This window comes from Pyxicephalus adspersus, chromosome Z (assembly GCF_032062135.1).
Source record: "Pyxicephalus adspersus chromosome Z, UCB_Pads_2.0, whole genome shotgun sequence".
NCBI lineage: Eukaryota > Metazoa > Chordata > Amphibia > Anura > Pyxicephalidae > Pyxicephalus > Pyxicephalus adspersus.
Genome location: NC_092871.1, coordinates 70506765 through 70530442, shown reverse-complemented (window position 1 = coordinate 70530442; position 23678 = coordinate 70506765). Strand labels below are relative to the sequence as shown.

The following is a 23678-nucleotide window of genomic DNA, read 5'->3' as shown; positions in this document are numbered from 1 at the left end:
GATGAATGCCGATCGGCGCCGCCTTCATGGGCGGGCACAAGTGCCGCACGCTGGATCTCAGGGGAAATCAAATGAATTTTTTTTTTCTTGTTTTCCCGTGCGGAAAACCTGGTGCGTCTTATAGTCTGGAGCGTCTAATGGTCCGAAAAATACGGTATCTTTTGCTAAACACAGCTGAAGGTTGTGGGTGTTCTTAAGGACTGAGCTCTTCTACAAAATCTTGTAACTCTTTAATGACCTAGACAAACTCCGCAGCTGTTTTTTTGCATATCAAAGCACTGCTTGCTCCAGAAGATAATGAATGTGTAGGCTCTATTTTTTTTTTGCTTTGTTTGATTAACTTAGTGATGATTTATTACAGTGACTAACACCATGCTGCCTAAAATATGTTTAGATAAACATCTGTCCTAATTGCATTTATTAAAATAATGTACCTGTTCCGTCTTGCATACAAATTCAACTTAACAAACCTACAGTCCCATTCTCATATGTAACCTGGGGACTACCTGTATTGCTAATTGAAAGTAATGGAATATATATCAGGTATAACTACAATGATCAACTACAGAAGAACTTTACTTCAGGGGTTCCCTGAACACTTTAAGTGTTCAAGGGTTGCTTAGGATTACCAAGGTTTAAAAAAAATGTTCTTTTAGACACTTCAGTGCAAGATTGGGCTCCAATATGCAAACAAGGAAGTGGTTGTGCTAGACAGCAGGCCTTTTTGCAGTAGGTAAATTTTAAAGACACATTGCAAGTCAATTACAATTATTTATGAAAAAGAAAGTGTTGCAAGAACGCATTTAACATTTTTTTTATACCTGCATTTTTTTTTTAAACTGAGCTAATAGGGTCTCTTTAAAGGTCATATTATTGAACATGGATCAGGATCCTACAGTTGCATCCACAAATCCAGGGATCTTTAGGTTGGACAACTTGGTCAACAATCAGAACAATTGCAGCATGGTTGGCTCAGTGGCTAGCTCTCTTGCCGTTGTACTACTGCGTTACAGTTTTGAATCTTGGACAGGACACTCTCTGCAAGGAGTTTTGTATATGTTTTCGTGGGTTTCCTCCAACATTTGAAAACAAGCAGTTATTGAATTTGAAAGATCAAAGTAATACATTGATAACAAGGTCAGTATCCCCACAACATCAGTTGGGTAGTTTAGCAAACTTACTTCATCTCCAAAAGAAAACACTAGGGTAGGATGGAGGGACTCATGTCTTCAATCCACACCATCCCCTCATTTACATATCACGATGTTGCATTTGTATGAGCCACATAATAATACCACACATGCACTAATAGTGAGGGTTGCTTTCCCTAATCAAATAGGGATGGCGTAGGTTGAAGACATAAAAGTCCCTCCATCCTTCCCTGGTGTTTCCTGTAGTAGTTACTTTTATGTGGAATCTGATTTCTTTAAACACAAGGGAATGCATTTCAGTAAGGAAACACATGTGCTATGTAACTTTTCAATTTAATCAGGATTGTGTTTGTTAAAAATGTTTTGTTTGTTGTGCTTTTATATACAGTATGATGCACTAAATTTTGCCTAAATGAATTCTTTAATGAAGCGGTATGTTCTGCGAAAAGTGTCACAACTAGCATATGGTCACAAGACTGCGAATATGCTAGGATATTTTGATTTTCTGGAAAAAAAATAGCTATACATATTTGTAAGAAAGATATATGATTTTAATGTAAGCCAATGGAAGTAAAGTTATGTTTTATGGGTAATCCTTTGTTATTGTTGCCTAAACTACTTAATTTATGTTTTGGGTAAACTGCATTGTGATTTTATTTTGGAGAAGTTAAACTATTTGGGGTATTTCCCTCCATATAGTTAAATTTAAGCATCCATCAATCAATAGCCCCATTCCCTCCCCTTCAAGCTCGTTGTGAAGATAATGCATTTGTAACACAGTTACGTTTGGGGCAAAGACCATTGTAGATCCCAATGCTTTTGTAACTCCTTTGAAAGCGGGCAGATATCTTCTCACCTCTCAAATTTGGATATCTGCCTGCCTGTGGCCAACCTTAACCTTTGATATATATAATAATCTGAATTTTTTTTTTTGCTTTTTCCAGCAACAGAATACATACATTTTTACCCATAAGTGAGAGGGTAAAGCAATTCAGCACTATCAAGTATTTTCTGCTTGTCTTGTTAATCCTTAAATACGGTAAAAAATCATTTCAGACACACTAGCGAAGTGCTGGAATGCAGCTTCATGGGGGAGAAAATAAAGTTGTGTCTAATTTTTTATTCCAATTAAAAGATCCCTCTGGCATTTATTACTTTTTAACTTGTTTTGCATAGCACTATCTATTTAGCTGGGTCACAGAGAGAGCTATATTTGCCATTTAGGATGATTTGTGTGCATCGCTTGACCACCTCAATGGTTTAACGCGAGGATAGAGGAGGCGATTAAACTGTTTCAAATGAGGAGTCCTGCTGATTCCATCAAATCTGCAGAATGTATAATGGGTAGAGAGACGCTGCCTTTGACAGGGCTCTGAGGATATACAGACTAGCCTGGTCTGAACCATTTAAGAAGGCCCAATTAGAGATCAAATTTAAAGGGTAGGGACGGCAGATTTACAGACACAAATCAATGAGCGTGGTAATCCCAATGAATATGACAGATACTGCTGTTAGAGGATATTGCAGCGGTTTAGGATCATTACCCTTACAGAGGCTCATACATCACCGCTAAAGCCAGGACAGGTTTTAACCATGAACTAGGCAACAGTTTGTTCAATATGCGGTGGGAGATGGGAGCCTATAATATAGTTGGTGTTATTTATTCTATCTATTACTGGGAGAGAGTTTGGGGAATTTAGGTGCATGTCCAGCAATATTTATATCAGCAAACCACACTTAACTGCCAAATGGATATCACATAGCTACAGATGTTTGTATGTTTTAGCATAGATCTGTTGATCGTCACAAGCTACAAAATATTCAATAATTTAGTCTAGTTTTTGAGCACTATCTGGAAACGGCATCATTTCATTTTCTAGAGAGTAGTCATCCTCAGGCCTATACAAATACAGCATAAGTAATATGACTTAATAGGTCCTTATATCCCTCACATCCTGCAATTTTTTGCTTTGATAGTTCAGCTATACAGTTCAAACATATATTTGTTGTGTCTAAAATCTGTTTTGGTCACAACTAGCAGTTTTTCTCTTTTATAAGAATTTTAACCTGCACTAAAGGCATAAAAGTGAAACATTGGTTGCTGTATTACATCTCTTTAACACAACATTTAAACATAAAACTTATGGGGAATTTAGGCAAATATTGTAGTTCAGTAGGTTTTTTGAAATATCAAAAGATGAAACCTTTATGTGACAATCATCTTGAAGTTTATAACATTATTTAGGTCACTTATATGTTCGCTCTTGGGTAACATGGTGGTAGTCCGTTTTGTTTTGCGTAGCCAGATGAAACAGGCTGTTCTAAGTGAAAAATAATAAAAAAAAAGCAAGCATTCCCAGAAAAAATGTACAGCATAATTAACTAAGTCAACTTTTGAATAAGGTGTTGAGCTACCACTTACGTTTCATTTTGGTTAACAAGTTTATCATGTAAATTTATACATAATGAAGGCAGCTACAATCTAGGTTGTGCGTTGTGCTGCTGTAATGTTACTAGTACACAAATATACCTTACATTCTGTACAATAATCTCCACACAATATTTAATTCACAGGCATTTAGGCTATCAACAAAATTGTTACTCCTCAGCAAAATAAAAGCATATTCCTTATTTCTGCACCACACAAATTTGCATCAATAGAGATAAAAGAAGAGGTTTGGAAGAGGATGTGGAAAAAAGTTGTAATACTAATAAAACAGCAAAAGCAAAAAGCAATCAAAACCACGAAATACAAGATTTTTTTTTATAAACCGAGTTTGTGAGAGCTGTAGAATATTTCTAACATTCAGTAATGTATGTTTTGTAGGCTCTGGGTCCCTGGCTGCAATGGCTGTGTTTGAAGACCGCTATAGACCAGATTTAGAGGTATGTGACCTGATGTGGATTTGTTTTTTTTATGCAGCTGTATGTTTTACTTGTCCTATGTGTAGGATCCAAAGGTCATATTGACTCAGACTTCAATCAATACCTACCCCTTATTCTTTACTTGATTGACCTGAATCACTGCAGTTGTTTCACAATAGCTTCTACTGTGTTGCATCTTCTGACAACTAACTATGCATGAATCCCAGGGGTGTTAAAAAAAAAAAAAAAAAAAGTAAATTTGCATATAAGGTATATAGGGGTGCCTGGTGTGAACTAAGCTACTTTGGAACCCCATAATTTGGATCTGTCATTTAAAGGTTGTTTTAGCCTTCCAAACTTCAGCAATATTTAATCTGACATTCAGACTTGCTTAAACAGATACCAGTGGTACAGTGCTATATCTGAACAGAAAGGCATAAGGAAATATAATTTTACACACAACGTGTGATGCTATTGCTTTTGTTTATATAGCACATGTAGATGTGTACCAAAATGCTTATCTTGCACATGTAAGTATCCAACCAAAGTGTTTTGGCAGTGCAACAATGATGTCAAGTAGTCATTCAAGTTTTTAAGCACTTAAAATCCTTTGACTTGTGGTTAGTAAAATGAATAATATAGCAGATTTGATAAGGCAGCAAAATATATAACTACCGTGTATATGCCTCTACCAGAACCTGTCTCCTATCACGAGAACTGCAAAAATTAGCAGTCTTGTGAGCAATTGTTACTGCTCAAGTAAGTTGCATGCATGAGGACAAGCTGTCACACATACTAAAAGTAGTCAATACAAATCAATATCTTAATGCTGCACAAAAACTAAGCTGTACTGGGCAGCATATCGTCCATTCCTGTCTCCAAATCCTTTGAAGAGCTTAGTGTTTCTTTAATTATTTTTTTTTCTTTAATCTTTAGACATTTCTATTTTATAGCACACTGACCATCACTTAAAACAGATGTGAATGAAAGTAGGTTTGTGCTCTAAGTTAAATGTTCTCAGAATTCAGCTTTAACATTATCTTTACACTTACCTAGAATCAAACAAGCTTGCCTTACCCCTCATATCCCCAGCAGTTAGCACTCCTATTTTTCTCCGGATGTTTTGGGTTGTATGCAGGCCCACAGCATCTCTACTTAAAGTCCATGACTGCTCGTCCTGCATTTTATGTCTTGAGTGCCTGTGACTGACGAAGAGCCTAAGGCAATCAGGTTCTGAGGATCTCTTGCATGGAGAGGAGAAAGCCTGAAAGAGTAAGGGATAGGAGATTTTTAATATTTCAAAATTGAATAACCTATAATAAAGTTTTTCACACAGCTTTCAGAAAATCTATAAGAGTGGGTACTTAATAATATTTTTTACTAGTATTTACTTGAAATGGTTAAAATATCTTTACTAGGAATATGTGATTTTTTTTTTTGATGCAGGGAAAAAAGAGAATACGCTACTAATTGCTAAGTAAATAAAATGGGAAAACCAATAAAATGGCCTAAACAAAATGCTTTTATAGCTCCACCTCTGTACAGGGTATGCCCCAACCATCTATAATGTGCTATGAGATGAGGACAGTAAAGAGTAGGGAAGATGTTTCTTGTGTGTGTTATGCCAGACCATAATTCTGTTTTTTGTAAAGCTTTAAATTTTTATTTATTTGATTTAAGTTGGTCCATTGAAAGTGTCAAGTGCAACTGTGCATTTTGTGAATGGGCAAACATAGATGTAGGACAGACATATAAGACTAAAGGTGTCTGCTTTTTATGCAGAAGCGATAGTTGGAGCTGTAATATCTGGGTATACCAATAAGAGTCTTTTTAATCTGTTCAAAGAAAGCACACATGCACATCAGATTTAAATACCTCATTTTTTTTTTTTACTTTGTTTCTGCAAAGCAAAATGAAGAAAGAAAAACTAAGTTTAGATATGAATAGTAAAATTAATGAGCCCTTCACACCTCCTTAAGAGCATTGCATTTTTATTACAATAGCAATAATCAATGCCAAAGTGTCTGCAGTACACAAAAGGGCATAGTTATCACATCAGATGTGGTTGTGATATGCTTTGTAATAACAAAGTGTATGTTTTTGTTTTTATTCTGGTGTGTTAGCAGTCAGTGTAATTGAATGAGCTGCCTTAATGCAAAGCATGTTAATGTGTTACAAGCTATATATGTTGCCACAACAAGTAATAAGTTAATTACAAGCATAAATGGGACCTAAATCATCAGAAAAATATGGCTATGGGAGGAGGAACTTTGGGGTGACTAGCTTTAAATAAATAGTTATAGTTGAACGAAAGCCTGCGGCACTTGCCTATCCACGCTACCTTGCAGGGCACCACAATTTTTCTTTCTTCTGCGCAGCTAAAATCTACAGCCATTGCGAAAAGCCGTGCACATGTGGCACCCCTGGCACACACAAGAGAAGCCAGGAATGCCAGATTTGCACAGTATGCAAACCTTCACTAAAGGTTTTTCTAACTTTTCAATGAAAAATATTAGCATTGTAATTTCTACTTTTTGATCAAAACTTATGAGCTTTTTGTAACTATATTGCCCAGTGTTTATTAAGCAAATATTACAAACTTTCACTAGTGATCAGTAGGGTGTCATAGCTGATTTACTAAAGAAAATAAGATCCTAGTCGGATGACAGACATGTGAAGATGTTCATGCATATAGTGAGGACATTCCCAACTCATCTAGATCATCATGCACTGATGTTAATATTACACAGTATTTATATAGCGCCAAATTATTATACAGCAAGTCCATAGTCATGTCACTAGCTGTCCTTCAAAGGGGCTCACAATCTAATGTCCCTACCATAGTCATATATCTTTGATACAGTCTAAGGTAATTTTTCTGGGGCGGAAGCCAATTAACCTAACTTCATGTTTTTGGAATGTGGGAGGAAATCTGAGCACCCGGAGGAAACCCAGACAAACAAGGAGAACCTGCAAACTCCATGCAGATAGTGTCCTGGCCGAGATTTCAACCTGAAACTTAGCACTGTAAAGGCCAGAATGCTAACCACTGAGCTACCATGCTCTGATGTTTAATGAATAAGTTAATTTTTCTCAGAAATGGTTTATATAAAAATTTTACCTGCTCAAAAAACAATGTACCACACATAATCAAAGATAAATGGTATTTAAAACAAAAAAAAAACCTTGTATGCTATACCAGTGGTGACCAACCTTTTTTCATCTGCGGGCCGCTGTTGACATTTAGATAAAACTCACAGGCCACAATGCGAACAAACATTAAAAATGTATGTTTAAAAAAGTTTTAGAATAGCTTTAATAATTAAATTGAAATGTTAGTTTTTGTAATGTACATGCACCAAATAAAAGAAAATACAAATCAAGAATTTCTGCACTCACCATTTCATGTTCATTTTCATTAATGTAACATTGAATTAATAAAAGATACAAAACTAAAGCTATCATCCAGTGCTGGCCAGTCATATTGCTTTCCTGAGAAATTTGGGTTCACAGAAGGTAAGTGGCCAGATATGCATGACAGGGATAGCATGGTATAAAAGGTATAGTTTTTCTTAACTTATGATGGTACAGCAACAATAAAATTTTAGGGGGAGTTTGGCATGGCAGCAGTAAAAATTTAGGGGAAATTTGGCACAAGAGTCTTACACTTTACCTACATTTTAATATAAAATAAGCTGACATTTATATGGAATAGGGCACCATGGTATGATACAAGCGATAAAACTCTAGTTGGGGGGGGCTAGCCACAAGAGTCCCCCCACTTTTCCCTTTCTCTACTGTCTTTACCTGGCACAGAGGGTAAGTGAGCAGATATGTATGGCAAGGTAGCACAGTATGACAGGTAAAGTTTTTTTTGTATCTTGTGATGGTGCCGTAGTGATGAAACTTTAGAGGAGTTAGTCATAACTGCTGCATTTGGTTTATAAAGAGTAAGGGGATAGCAATGTGAGATAGAGTAGTTGATATGATGGGTATACCATTTTAATGGAGAGTGGTGGGGACAAAAGAGGTTTCCTACTGGCTTCCACATTTTCAGTTGCCAACATCCCTCTGTTCCAGAGAAATTGGGGATCAAAGAAGAGTGGCCAGCTATATGTAACAGGCACCCCACCAGCCACCCAGTCCCTTGCACCGCAGTGTCTGCAGATTTGACTCCAGGCGGTAGTGAGCGTCATCCCTTAGGCAGTATTCTATGGCATAAGGAAAGGCTAACTGCACCGCAACCTCACCACCAGTCTGAATGCTGCCATGAAGTTTTGTGAACTAGCAAATATATATTTGGGGCACCACTGCACAGAGCAAGTTGACAGTATCCTAATGCTCGTTGCCATGGTAGTGGCCCCTGGAGGTCCCTAACTTGCAAAGTCAATTTGGGAACTCTGATCTTGAAATAGCCTCGTCAATTTGAAATTATCCCTGATTGTTAGGATTTTATGCTTGTGACCCCAAATCTGGCAACTTGTTATGTTTAGGCAGCTTAAATTTGATTTTGTAGCAGCACTCTGGGTCCCTTGTGTACCCTGAAAATTTCACTTTTTTATGACAATGACAATATCTTCTATATTCCGTATATTTACAGAACTAATCACAAAGAGGTCATTGAAAAACTGTATGATATCCTCTTATGCTAATAATCAGGACAATCACGTTGAAGGCTCCAGCAGTAGTCTGCCAGTCTATCCCATCTGCCTTGATACCTTTCTTCCATCACCTTTTTATCTTGATGGTATCTCTCCCCTTGTTCCTCACTGAAAATCACTGAAATTTTTGCAAATGGCTATGAAGATGTGCCTTTATACTCATAGTAGCACCCAAAATGTTAAAATTTAAAAGCAAGTTTTGTACCAGTTCTTTATAATTTTGTGCTTTATGGTTACCTAAGAAGTTCTTGACAACCATGACATAGCCGTGCCAGACAGAAGCTTCAGTATCAGTCATGTAACTTGAATTTGAATCATTTATCAGTTTCTGAATCTGGGGTCTATCAAAGTATCAAAGATTCCTGCTTTTAAGTTTTCAGTACTTAATCCAGGGAAGAATCTACAATTATATTTGAAGCAATCACCGTCCTTGTTTAGAGCTCTAACAAATTGCTTTATTAATCCCAACTTTATGTGTAGTGGAGGGAGAATTATTTTTTCTTTGTCAACCATTGGTTCGTTAATGATGTTCGCTGCACCTTTTTTCATGTTTTCTATGTCACTTTTTCCAGTGATCCTGTTTTGCTCTACTATCCCACAAGCAGATGAAACATGGGCACTTTACTGTCCAAGTAGGAAGTTCACCATTTTTTTAATCAACACATATGAACCATTGGTTTTCGTGATCACAAAGCTTTTGTAAGACCATTTTGATATTTTCATATTCTTTAAGTTTTGTTGAGTGACCAATTGGAACTGATGCATAGCAGTTGCCATCATGCAGTAAAACAGTGGAATGGTCTATGTAAAGCCGCCTGTCTTCTGCTCGATATTCTGTTACTCCCATATGGGCAAGTAGTCCAGGGATGTTACAACAGTATACAGAGTCTCCATCTTCACTGATAGGATTTTCATGGTAGGAGTGTCACCTCTCTTGTCTATAAACAGTTTAACTTCTGGTCTCAGACAGTTCTTTACTTTTAGCCTGAATGCTAAAAGTTCAGATGCTTTTTTTTGACAGACTTAGGTCACGTTTTAAATCATTGAGCTCTTCTTGGGGGAACTGCTTGTTTGATGAAACACTTCCTTCATATTCACTTCCACTGCTAACTCCTTGATTACACTCCAAACCCTGTATATCATCCATGTGGGATACAGGAATATCAAGGAGTGTACTGAACACTGGTATAGGATCATTAGCACCATACAGCACAGGTCGTCTTGCTGATTCCAAATCAGGGAACGCCCATTTGTTTTTATTGTAATGATTGAAACCTTTTACATTCACTGCAAAAAAAAAACAATCATAATTTGTGGGCTCTCGCCATACCATAGGTACATTAAATTTCAAACTTTTCAGTTTTCCATTTTTCCACCGAAGTAGACACTCTACAAAAGCTTTGCGTACCATATGGGGAGCCCAATACTTATCTTGGCCCCCTAGTTTAATACAAAAATATGCAAGATATGCTTGTTTTACAGTATTTGTAATGTTTTTTTTTTCTGTTTTTGCTGAGAATATTCATATTAGGGTCATTTAAACAACTTCTTGAAGAACTCCTATTTCTGTAAATAAATTGTATGAATAAAAAGAAGGCAAATGAAAGTTTCATGAAAATGATGCTACATTTAATATATAAAATGCAAAACATCCGTGTAAATAAAGATTGATAATATGCTGTGTTAACATTTGTTGTAAATCGTCTATTCCGATTCTTGTATCGCAAGAACTAGAGCCAATTCAATAAAAATTATGTAATTTCTAGATTCAGCAGACCTGAAATATGCTAAATATTTTAAAAAATCCTTGGCAAGTGAAATCATTTTTTTTTTTTTTTTTTTTTTTTTTTGCGCTGTGCTATTTATCATTCTATTTGCTTTTACAAGCTAGACCTAAAGATATATGCATATTGGGTTAATTGAGAACAAAATCGATCTGTTGCTGGTTTTGTCTGGTTGCGTACTAGGCAGTATCCAGATTAATATACTTATCTGGAAGCAGTTGCTGGAATAATAATAAAAAGCAGCTCAATGAAACTGGGCTTTGTGGGCCAGTCTTCAAAAATTGATTGAAACCAATAAATCTAATAAAAATTGATATGTGAATGAACTGCCACCCTACATTTCGTCAGACTGCTAAAAAAGCTTTAAATAGATGATATTGTTGATGAGGGGTAACTTGTAACTGTTTTGATTTAGTCTCCGAAGGGCAAAGAGATATCTCCTCAGACAGCAACAATCTCATTTGCATTTAGTTGTTATGCAGGATGTGGCGAAGATTACCCATTGTCGCGATTTGGCCCAGCAAGCAGGAGAATAAACCCCCTTGAAGATTATGGTTCATTAAAATGGAAGGAAGATTAATATTTTCCCTGTCAAGATCAATACAGCTTACCCTGCACTAATTGTCAGAAAAGCTTATGGAGGCTACTGAAGGATGGCAGTGTGTGAGCACAGTAGATCACAGGGACAGTATTCAAAGGAAGGCTGGCCTGCACCCTCTGGTATTGACTTGCAAATTAGCAGTTGGATTCTAATTAAACAAGTTTAAAGAAAGGAACATTTGAATACTGCTGAAAAATTAAAAAAAAAAAAAAAAAAAGACAACCTTTTTTCTGCAATCTGATATGTCCTGTAAAACAGACCCAGGGAGATTGGAAAGTGCCATGTGTGGTTATATACTTATGTATTTTTAGCTCTGGAGTGTTTGAAAGGTCCTGAACACTGCATATGTTGCATTGTCTGTCAACCTTTTCACTTCAAAGAACTTCGACCCCCCCAATGCTATACTAAGTCCATTATCATCAAATGTTATAGTCATGGATGTTTAATAGACTTGTATGTATTATATCTTGCATTATGGCTGTAAGCAGCTAATTAATTCCTAACATACCTTGCCCTTTTGTTACATTTGGTCATTTTTCACTTTTTTTATCCTACAATCTGACAGTAGTTCTAAACCTCATATTTGCTGCAAAAACCAATGCTTTTGGGCATATAGTGGCCAATAATTTGATCAAATTCCAAGTCGTGTATACTTTGCCAAAGGCTGGGAACCCTACTTAGATAGTTTTGCTTTAAATGTGCCCCCAATCGGCAGCTATGTACCTTTAGTACAACTCTTGACTTCATTCTGTGCATACATTCTGTGTAGCTTTAGCAGTTTTCCACTGCATAGCTGGGGGTCTCGGTTATTGTGAACCAAATTTCCCTGGATATAATTTTTTGTTCTCAGTCCCTGCTTACTTGAATAAGACAAATATGGCTCAGCCATGTTAGGGATTGTTATCTTTTCCATACCTAGTCTTACATAGTAGGTCAGGTTGAACAAAGTCCATCAAGTTCAACCATTAGGGAAGTAAACTTATCCCAGATATAAAACCCTATCCACATGGTTGGTCCAGAGGAAGGCAAAAAAAAACCCTGGTACAATTTGCTTCAACGGGAAAAAAATTCCTTCCTAATTCCATGAGGCAGTCGGATGTTCCCTGGATCAATGGTCTCCGTTATCTTTACTTTAAAGCCTTAATACCCAGTTATATTCTGTGCTTCTAGAAAAGCATCCAGCTTTTTCTTAAAGTATTATATAGTAGTTGCTGAAATTACTTCCTGAGGGAGCCTATTCCACGATTTCACAGACCTTACAATGAAGAATCTCCTACTTATCCGGAGCTTAAACTTCTTTTCCCCCAGACAGAGTGCCTTCTTGTTTTTTGTAATGATTCCAAAGTGAATGGAGTACAATAACATGTGCAATGGGAGATGGAATCTACCACAACATCTTTCTGGAAAGGCTTTTTGGCAGTGTGACACCAGACAGTCACAGCTCCTCCCTACGTGTGCAGTGGTCTCAGTCATGGCTCTTCTTGCAGTTGGTAAAGTCACTTTCTGCCTTGTGGATTGAATCCACAGGTTGAAATCTGCAGATTGGGACCACACAGGGATAAAATAAGTTTGTGTATAATTCTGCTTTAGAGGAGAACATATGCATTAATTTTGTTTAAAGGCACCCTCCTGAGTTTCAATGCAATTTAAAGCGGAATTAGGCCCCACATTACCTGTCATTGACCTCTTGCAGAGTTCCACCATCTTCTTTTTTCACATCCTCCTTGCGATCTTTGACCATCTAGATTGGCTGGGCCAGGGTGAGTCGTTCATCCCTGGCATGTGCAGAGGCAGCCACAAAAAATCCTTGCAACCAAAGTGCATACGAACCTCCACTTTGTTCCCATAAACCCAGAGCAAACGGGCAGGTAAGACCGTTAATTGCAGTTACAGCCGGCACCAATAGGGTAAATGGACTCCTAGAGGGAAATTTCTTCACTGTCATTGCAAACTTCTCCTTTTCAAAATTCTGCTTACATTACTGTAAAGTTGATACATTAATTTTGAAATCCAGTCACCAACCTAGGTCACGGTCTATGTGCTTTTTTTTATATGTTGGTTCATTAACCTAAAGTATTAAAATGCCAGTGACATCCAAACTAGCTTTTTTGTAAGAGAAATTCAGCAATGGCAACCTTTTATTATGGTAAGTGAAATGTATGACTTGAGACCTTCCTTACTGCTTGTCTGGTTTTTTTTTTTTACTTTTTGTAGCTTTTTTAACATTTTTACTAAACTTTATTTACTGCATTTTTTGTTCTATCATTTGCAATGTTCTTTTACATTTGATTTGCCTATTTTTGTCACTTGTAGTGCTCTAGAAATGCATTGTCCTCATCCTAAACCTCAACTCTTTGTACAACGCCTTATATCTTTTCTGCATTTTACACAGAGAGCTGGAAAGAGAAAATAGGATGAAATCTGGGGTTGCAGGTGCTGTGCCCTCCAGTTAGACTGCATGACTTTGAAGATATTTCAAGTTGAAGGAGCTGAGGGCTACAGGCTTAGCCAATTTCTGCAGGTTGCAAAAGCTTTGGCTTTATGCCTTTTGAAGATGAGCTGCTAAAGCTCCTGTTTCTGCCTCAAGCATGCTATCACCAGTAGGATTCTACTTCTGTAGCTTTAGCACATCTTGTATGTAAGTAGCGTGTATTTTATCACTGCCAATCTTGACAAGCCTGGTCCTGCCTGGAAGCTTTCTCCGCATTGATAGATGATGTGCACAAGTGCCACTTTTCCAGACTGATTTATGGAACCATATTTCACAAAGAAGCAAGCAGCAGCCTCTAGAGCATTTATAGGTTGCCAAACACCACATTTGCTTCAGCTGTAAAGGCCTTGCATTTGCTTTAAGCCTCTGATGCCATGCTCCTGACACCAACTGCAGAACTACTTTCATTTATCATATGGGTAGCTATAGATCTAACCTAAGCAATGAATCCCAGCCTGTACACGGCCTTAATATCTTTTTATTGACTTGTGTTTTCAGCCAGGATTAGGCTATGATTGTCTATATATATTTTTCCGTAAACACTACCAGAATTCTTTTGTAAGTTTTTCTTAAACTTTTACTAAATGGATAAATCTAACATTCATTGCATAACTATCATTTGCTTCTATTTGATTATCATTGAGTACATCCTATATTTGGGGATGATGGCATCTATATTTAACCAGTTTCTTTAAATCTAATCTTGTTTATTTTTGGGTAAAGACGGCTTCTGAAACCAGTCAGTGTCTGCTTGTTTAGCTCAGGGCTCAAAACTTGATTTTATGGATTTTATATATCTGCATCACCAAAACGCCACATATTGCTAAAACCATATTTGTCAGCTGTTTACTGGTGAACATTTATTCAGGTGCTTATCAGTGCAAAAATGGATTTCTTTGATATATTAATCTTCTGGCTTGTTTAAAAAATGTCTTTCTTACAAAAAAAAATTTTCCCTATGATGTATGGTCATTTTGAATAAATTGCATTATATTGAGTAAATGGTGATAGCCTGGGAAAAGCACATTTCAAATATTGGACCATGTTTGATTCCTACTGAGATTAGCTAAACTTTAATATACCTTGAAAATCTTTCTATTTACATTTTCCACATAGGGAATGCGTTTTTTTTTTTTTTTAAATAAGGTGGTTGACTTAGACTTATATTGTGAAAAGGAGCAGGAGCACTGCAAATCAGGAACCAGAGCCTGGCTATGCAGTGAGCAACTACGTCCCTTGACATCTAGAAGCCACATCTAAAACTTTTGCTTGTTGAAAATTTTTAATAAAAGTTCCTTATTTAGGAGATTTTTTTTTTTTTAGAAAAATTAAACATGCTACAATTTGCATATTAGAAAACCTACAGCTGCTCTATCCAATCACGATTCACACACACCATAATACTTAAAACAAAGATGGTGGGTGGGCAATAGAAAATTTGAACAAAAAGATAGGGGGTGGTAAAAAGCCAAAATATGTTTAGCGTTTACTGGATTCATATGGCAACAACTGATACAGCTGAGAATACTGCATTTTGCATGTGTTGCCTAGCCCACTTTATGACAACTCGTCCACAGCTTAAAAAAAATTGTGGGAGAACACACAGAATATTTATTTAAAACTATCTGGCCACTTAATCGTCTTTGCAGTATTTGTGTGACTGTTTAAATAATTTTTTTGTATGCCAACATTTTATTTGATGTTGCTGATTAATCCCCCAGAACCAAAGCACATGTTTGAGCAGACAGTCTGATTAACACATTTATGCCCCTCATTTGTAGAAGTGCAGATGTAATGAGTCTTGGAGTTCCAGGAAAATCCTTTGTAGGTTTTTGCCCTATTTATATTGTTGCCATTATTGCTGCATAAACCCTACACCTCGCTGCTTTCAGTCACTGGCTTTTAGTTCGGAGCTTTATTGTTTTTTGTTTTGGTAGCTTACTTGGTATAAATGAATAGTTAATGTTTGTGCCACTAACCTGGATTTACATTATTTTACTGGAAAAAGATAAACTGCTGATTAATTCAGTATAGAACTCAATTACAACATGAGCGCCTCTCTGCAGGGACCTGTCACCCTGCAGACAACAGATGCTGAATTTATCCTTCAGTATCTTCCTTTGCTGCAATGAAATATTAACATGTTTTATTGCATGTGTGAGGTGCAATTAGGGAAGGGGAGGGCTGTCTGAATGTACAGAGTTAGATATTCTTGCAGCTCTCATAAAAAGGTCTAGCCTCAGTATACAGACACATGATGCTGCAAGCTCCCTTTTTCAGCTTTGCAATATCATGTGGACAATTTTTATATCTTTAAGCCATCTAAGCCTCACTTGGCATTGGTAATGTAGTAGCATGAGCAGCCTGGAGACATAAATATGCAGAGGTCTAAGCATTTGCTAACATTGGGACGATCTGGGTGCTGGATAAAGCCATGTTAATCAATTTGTTAATTATGTTAATTTTGAAAACTTAGCATGTCCTTTCTAGCAGTTATTGGGTACAGATGAAAACTAGCATGCCTTGGAATTGGCAACCTCCAATATGGGTAACCTCCCGTTTCAATACAAGTTTAAGCACACTCATAGCAAATCCAAAACCCAACTAATTTCTTGGTATAAGAAACTGCATTTCAAAGCATGCTGTGACCTGCAGTTCTTATGTATCTGTAGTATAGTGGGATACATATGCATGACAGATCTATATTTGAGGGGGAGGGGGGTATACATATTAACAGATTCAAACATCATCGCAGATTACTGCACATTGTTGGTAAACCTTTTCATCTAGTCTCCAGATCTCAGTCCCTATGTCACCATAACTATCCCAAAAAAGTGGAAGGAATAGAAAACTGAAAGTAGTTCAGAATTATTTAAGCAATGTTAAAGTATAGTACAGCATTAGTTATGCAATTTTTATGTATCATATGAAGTGCTTTGACAAAGGAATTTTACAATACCCCAATAAAGGAGCTTGGAGAGGTAAATGCAGTTACCAAAGCCATTGATGTTATGTTTTGATTTTGTATTAAGTTGCTTATGCTAAAGCAGGCAAGTCGGACTGGTTACACGCAGCGCTCTTGTACCTTGTCTTAATCCCACAGTGTTTTAAAGGTTAAAAAGCAAAAAAAAAAAAAAATGACCAACCTATTTTTTTTAGCTCTTAGCACTTAGTGTGATCAACAGAAGTTCTGTTATCTTGTTTATTGAGTAGATATCTTTACGTCCCGAGTGTCCAAATTTTTTTAGGATTTCTTAACTGCCGATTGACAGAGTATGGCCATGAAAATGCTTAACTTATCTAATACATGTGTACCCTATATAGCTATGTTGTACCTCAACAGGTGTTGAGTAGGCTTTTTTTTTTTGTTTTTCATAAAACAGGGAATCTGACATTTCCCATTCCCTCCTCAAAATCTGTCAGGTCCATGTGTTTCAGTGGAAGTAATTGGTTCCCATTTTTATGTCTACAAAAGCAAAAGAAAAATTGAAGCCCAAGCACGTCAAAATCTAAAAACCACATTAAAAATATAGATTAGTATGTGCTAACTGGAAATATAGTTTTTTTTTTCCAATAAGATAATATTTTGGTATATAATCAGAATATCTCAAAATAAATCTTCTCTTGTTAGTTGTTGAAACTCATTAAATGTGTTTCCTAATGCTATAAGGATTGTCTAAGAGGAGCTGTTTTGGTCCATGGAACCTTTAAAATGAATGCTGCTGTAAAGCTATTGCAAGACCGTCTGGCAAAAATTTTTTTTAGTATTTACTGGCATGTGCAAATTTCCCAAACCTGCCAGTGGGTGAAGCCGCATATCCACGGCAGACCTCCTTCAATAGCTAAATCATAAAATGCCCATCACGGTAATCCATCAGCACCTGATCCTGCATGAAACCTCCACACTCCCAATAGCCGGCTTAAAGCTAAGATTTAATACAGCCCCATGTCTGCCATCAGGCAGGCCTCGACAGTTTAAAGCTCGTTCTTTAAATCTCTGCAGACTTTATGGCCAGCCAAGGGCTCATATAAAGTTTAATAGCGTTACGGCACATAAATCATCTTTTAAAGATGCCACTAGCAGTTCTGATATTAAATGAAGACAATTGTGCACGTTATAAATAATTTATCAAACAAGCGTTTCGGATTGCCATTCGAGCCTGACTTGTTTATTTTTGTCCTTACCAGAGTATTCCTCTGATGCTTCTTGAGAGAACCATTACCGGTCAGTTTAATGAACTCTGGGGCCGTTTAGGCCACCGCAAGCTACATACTGCAGCTGCGGTGACTGATCTGGATCTCTTTCCTGCCTTTTCCAAGTGCTGGCCATTTGTCATCTGCTGGTAAATAGCTGTGCACATTGGAGCCCAGGGACACATTGTGTGATACAGTGATGGAAGCAAACAGATAGCTCTATAAAGAGCTGCTTGTCACCGCTGACTCGTCTTACCGTACATCACTCTTATTGTAATCTCATTTAAGAAGCAGCACTGCAGACCCAGGGGTAACATATTCCCAGGTAGTTTGCACTTCATAGCTATAAACTACTCACAATCCCAGTTATTTTCTTCAAAACTTTCTTCTTTTTAATTATACACATGCTGTTTGTCTAAAGCAGGCAGGAAATGGCTGTGTTTTCAGATTTACCTGGATGTGTATCCTAATAATGGATCTCTTTCTTTGTTAGCCTGATAATATGATTATATAGGATAATCAGAATCAGACAGGAGACTACATAAAGTTTTGAGTAAAAATGGTCAGCATGACACCACTGCTCAAATGGGGACCCGGCAGTTTATACATTGACAGGTCCTGTGCCTATTATAAAAGATGTAATTGTTAATGTGGTTCTAATATACAAAAAAAGCCTTGTTTTTTTTCATTGCGTCATGGTTGGGCAAGACTAGGAGTGGATTCACTAGGCTGTGGTATAGTTGCAGTCCACATTCCTATGTTATGGACCACACAATGAGTTATTGTGACTGTATATGAAAACTATATCTTTTTGGCCAGGCATAGGTGAACCAGTAAAAATAAAAATTAAGCATCTTTAATGTATATTGCATGGAGAGGGATCAACTTTATTTTGCTTTGCAATAAGTTCACAAATAAGAGACCATTTTGCACAAAGTGTAACAGATGTAACATAACCTTCATGTATCTTATTTTGTGAACAAAGGTACTCTTAGCTACAGTATGCATTTTGTTACCCTGAATAAAAACAACACATTTAGAGCATCCACTGTTCCCTCTGCATGTAAATTTTAATTCAGGTTCCATAACAACGTTTACCAAAGGGCTCAGCATGGACCTCTGGAATCTAATGCTCTTACACTATAGGGGTTGGTTTGGTTTCAACAGCTTTTAGAGATGGTGCAAAAAAAAAGGTTCCTTATTTTTCATACCACAAAAAAAAGGACTTATGTACAAATGAAAAAAAGAATTTATTTTTTAGGCATGTAAAAATTCTTTACAATGACCATGATGGTATTATTTTAAATACTTGATAGAAAAAGTTTTCCTCAAGCTTTTAGAGATCACATGTTCTAGACCAAGGGTGCCCAACCTACGACCTGCGGTCAGCTGCCAGATCTGGTCATTTCCTCTCTGTTCTGTCTGCTCATCGTTTTGCGGAGGATGGGGTGCTCGCATCTCCCCTGTTAGTCTGAGATCTGCTGCCAGGAGAGGGAGAGAGTGGGTGTGTACTATAACCTCAGCAATCAGCTGTGTCTGCTCCCTGCCTACCTTGTACTGTTAGATAATCCCAGCAGCAGGATGAAAGCTGTGTCTGTGTTTATGATGCTGTCGTTACCCAAATGTAAACCTACATATATGCTACACTGACATACACTGTCATAGAAATGTGATATTTTCAGGGTACACAGGGACACTGAGAGCTGTTGTTAAAACAAATTTTAGCTCCCTAAACATAACAATGCCAGATACGGGGTCAAAAGCATAAAATCCTAATAACAAGCAGGAATGTTTTCACATTCAACAACCCGGGGGTCTCTAACATGTAAACTCAATGAGAGTTAGGGTACTGTCAGTTTGCTCTGTACTGTGGTGCCCCAGAACTACATTCAAGACTGCATTCAGACTGGTGGTGAGGTTGCGTTGCAGTTACCCCTTCCTGAAATCCGCTGACACTGCAGGGTGATGGACTGAGTGGCTGGTGGGCTGCCTGTTACATATAGCTGACCATTTACCTTCTGTGACCCCCAATTTCTCTAAAACAGAGAAATTGGCAACTGGAAATGTGGGAACCAGTAGGAAATGCCTTTTGTCTCCCCCCCAATGTTATACCCATCATATCACACTACCTTGTCACACATAACTATCCCCTACTCTCTTTTAACCCCAGTTTCCCTGTAAGAAAAGGGAAATGTAACTGCAAGTGGGGAACTCTTATGACGAACTCCCCCTAAATGTCATCGATACAGTGCCATTGCAAGATTTAAAAAACTACACCCGTCATACCGTGCTACCCTGTCACATAGCCGGCCACTTACCCTCTGTGAACCCTAATTTACCAGGGAGCTGTAGGCACCTGAAGATGTAGTATTAAAAACATGTCCCCCTTGGCTATCTGTTAAATGAATTCCATTTATCTGGAAGTATCCATTGCAGAGATTTTGGGGTACAAAGAAGGTTAACGGCCCCCTATAACTGACGGGATGCATTGTATGGTGTAGTTTCTGCTCTTTGGTACATGAATGGTAAGCTGGGAGCAATATATGACTGGACAGCACTGTATGATTTTGTATCTTTAATTTTGTATCTTTCAATAATATTATGAGCATCAAATGGTTAATGCAGAAATTCTTGGTTTGTCATTTTTCTTTTTTTTTGGTTCATGTTTGTTACGGTAACTAGAAACAATTCAATTTCTTTTTGTTTAACGTTTCAATTTATTGTTCAATAATGTTTAAGATAAAATGCAAATAATGTCAACGTTGGCCCCCAGATTAAACAAGTTTGGGCATCGTTCTAGACTTATTACTGTACCCAGATTTGTTTGATTAGCAAAAAAAAGCAGAGTTTAGGAATCCTAGCTGTCTAGATCCATTCTCTTTGTAATTTTATCCAGATTCATTTACTCAACAAGTATATGGAATGGATAGATAAATATAGGTAATTTCTATTAGCTTTTAGTTAAAAAAAATGTTTGTAAAGACACTTAGTGTGACAGGGGGCACAGGGATAGAAAAATAAAAGGGAATCTACACAAGAGATGCATATATGCATAAAGATACTTTGCTGTGGCTGCTGTGGATCATGCAACCTGTCCTATGGAACACAATGGTTAAGAGGTTTATCTGAATTTTCTGAATGCATTCTATGTTGATTAATGTTTACGTCTGCAGGAAGACGAGGCCAAGCAATTGGTACGGGATGCCATTGCTTCGGGAATCTTCAATGACTTGGGCTCCGGTAGCAACATTGACTTGTGTGTGATTACAAAGAATAAGGTGGATTACATACGCCCTCATGATGTGGCAAACAAGAAAGGCGTAAGGTAAGTAAAGTTTTCATCCTCACTGTATCTAAAATTTGTCTACTCTTCTCTGGGAGGCAAATTAGTAACAATTAGATCTCACAATTTACTGTATAAAATTGTACAGTAATGGCATATTCTGTTTTATAGATCTGGAAATTACAAGTACAAGAAAGGCACCACTGGTGTTCTGTCAGAGAAGATTACCCATTTCAACCTGGATGTAGTGGAAGAGAGTATCCAAACTATGGATACTTCCTAAGGTTAAAGTCCAATCCCCTGTTTGTGATGAGTCATATTATGTCAGATCTCTGTTCCTTTCTAAGAGATTCAATAAAAAACACAAACATTGTCACTGTTATATTTTTATACACATATATATATATATATATATATATATATATATATATATATATATATATATATATATATATATAGAAAAAAATACATCAGGTAGCTTTTAAAGATATAAATTAATCATGCAGCCCTAAAGTCCAACTCTAGGCCTGGGCTATTGTTTGTTTTTTTTTGTTTTTTTTAATTCTCCCCTTCCTGGATAAAATTGCTGCAATACTCACTTTCAGTTTAGGGTGCCCCCCAGTACTGCTCTGCAAGATGTTTATTGATACATTCTAAATGTATTGGTGCATGTTATTGGTGGAGTCTTGCTGACATCATTGACGCTCACTGCGTCAGTAAAAAGCCACCCAGCCCAAAGAAGAGAAAAAGAAGGCTGCAACATCACATCATGACTAGCCTTTTAGAGTCTCCTACTGCTTGGATAGTTCTGACAAGAACCCGCCCCAAAATGTACCTTGGGTCCTTGGAGCAATTTAACCTAATTATTAAATTATATAAGCTCATAAAGCACCAGTAAGGGTCATCGATGTGTGGAAGATGTAGTATAATACACAGTGAGTGAGAGATGACAGAACTGAATTGTAGAGGTGCTGTAACAAGTGTGATGAAGTGATGACTGCAAATGCAGAAGAAACGTAGACCATTGGACATATGAGGATAACAGTAGGAGTCAAAGTCCAATCCTAGGTATGATCAAATGTAGTAAAATTTTCACATCTCCTTTAACCACAGATGCAGTTCTGCCTGATAACAGGTAAGAGATTTTTAAAACTAGAGATTCTGTAGTACTAAATTGACTGTGATGAAGGATTTTTTCCTAAGACAGTGAAATACGGATAATACCAAAATAGTGGAAACAAGGTGATAGAAATCAACAAGTGTCAAATTTGCAGGTAGACGCTTATGGAAACCAAACTAGGATGTGTAGCTCAGTCAGAGGCTTACAAGGTTTCCATTGGTCTTTCTTTGTCTTTAGAAGCTTAGTCATTCATTGGAGTTAGGAATCTGCCAGGGATCCAGTTCCACTGCTGAAAAGTAAAATTAAGCTAGAAAGTCATCCTTTATATCCAGGGCTGTGTTGTTGGTACAAAAACCCTTGGATTTCGAATCCACAATTTTTAGTACCACTGACTTCACCTCCTCTTATATATGCTAATGTTCCATGTTGATTGAAACAACATACGCAGCATTTCATCACTGCCAAATCTCAGCTATAGGAAGATGGCCTGCTTTTGGAAACAAAAACTTCTGGCCAGAGAGCTTACACTATACCCTATTGACCAGCATGTAAAGCAGTAAAGTTTATGCCTCAATTTGAAACTAAAAACACAAAAATGAAAAGGTAATATTTAAATTGTTTTTATCAAGAAGCTATAAATGGTAAAGTATCTGCAGATATGAGGGTCAGAAACAATGTGTTTCAAAAATATAAACTACATAATTTGCTGCTTTAAAACCATCTATTAAACTACATGAAGCAAATAAAAAACAAAAAAAACAGCATAAGTGGTAAATAAACCTAACATTTACAACATATAGCTGTACAATAGTTAGCGATAACAGACCAAAATTAACTATGCTATTGTTGTCCAAAACAGAATTCCACATTGCTAAAATTTCTGGATAAACAAGGATGGCTTCTTCTATAGTTGATTTCAATGAGTGGTCAGAATTTTCAACTTCTTTTGACCTCCCTAGTGGTAATCCCAAGTGTGACTTGCAGTGGATTTTACTTGCAAAAAGCGGTAAACCCCACTTACCTTGCTCCGTTGTCCCCTGTCGTCCTTCAGGTCTCCATAGGTCCTGGGGACACATCTTCTCCCACGCAAAGTGAAGAGCCAAGATCTATGGGGTTTCCCGTGACATCGGTGCGGGCAGAGTGGTGGGAAATTCAAATAATTTTGTATTGGATTCAACACAAAATAGCTGTATTGAGTCCAATACAAAGAAATCTTCATATATATAACAATTTATATATATTTTATTTGCTACTGTACAGTTATATTACATTTTTAACTATTTTTTTACCAGATTTTTTTTAAAGTTTAATATTACATTATTAAATTTATTCCATGCAAAAAATTGTTATGCTTTTTTCACGGATTTGGACAGAATTAGAACGCTAGGGAGGTTAATCCTGTGCAAAATCCTGCTGGAATTTCTTTAATTGGACATTTACCAGTCATTTTTCTGGGTTTAGGCATCGTAGCTTTACTTGTGAAAGTTCCATTTTGTCCAATTAGACTTCACAGTCTAGTTCTCCTTTT

General features: G+C 37.0%; 1 protein-coding gene across 1 annotated transcript in view; it reads left to right on the top strand.

Moving 5' to 3' along the window:
- PSMB7 (proteasome 20S subunit beta 7) overlaps positions 1-21404 on the top strand; it is a 50117-nt gene extending 28713 nt beyond the window's left edge. Inside the window, exons 6-8 of the mRNA XM_072431386.1 lie at positions 3979-4037; positions 20921-21072; positions 21202-21404. Coding sequence (XP_072287487.1) covers positions 3979-4037; positions 20921-21072; positions 21202-21313 — 323 coding nt within the window. The 3' untranslated portion in view covers positions 21314-21404. The remainder of the gene's footprint in view (positions 1-3978; positions 4038-20920; positions 21073-21201) is intronic.
- Positions 21405-23678: the final 2274 nt, after the last annotated feature.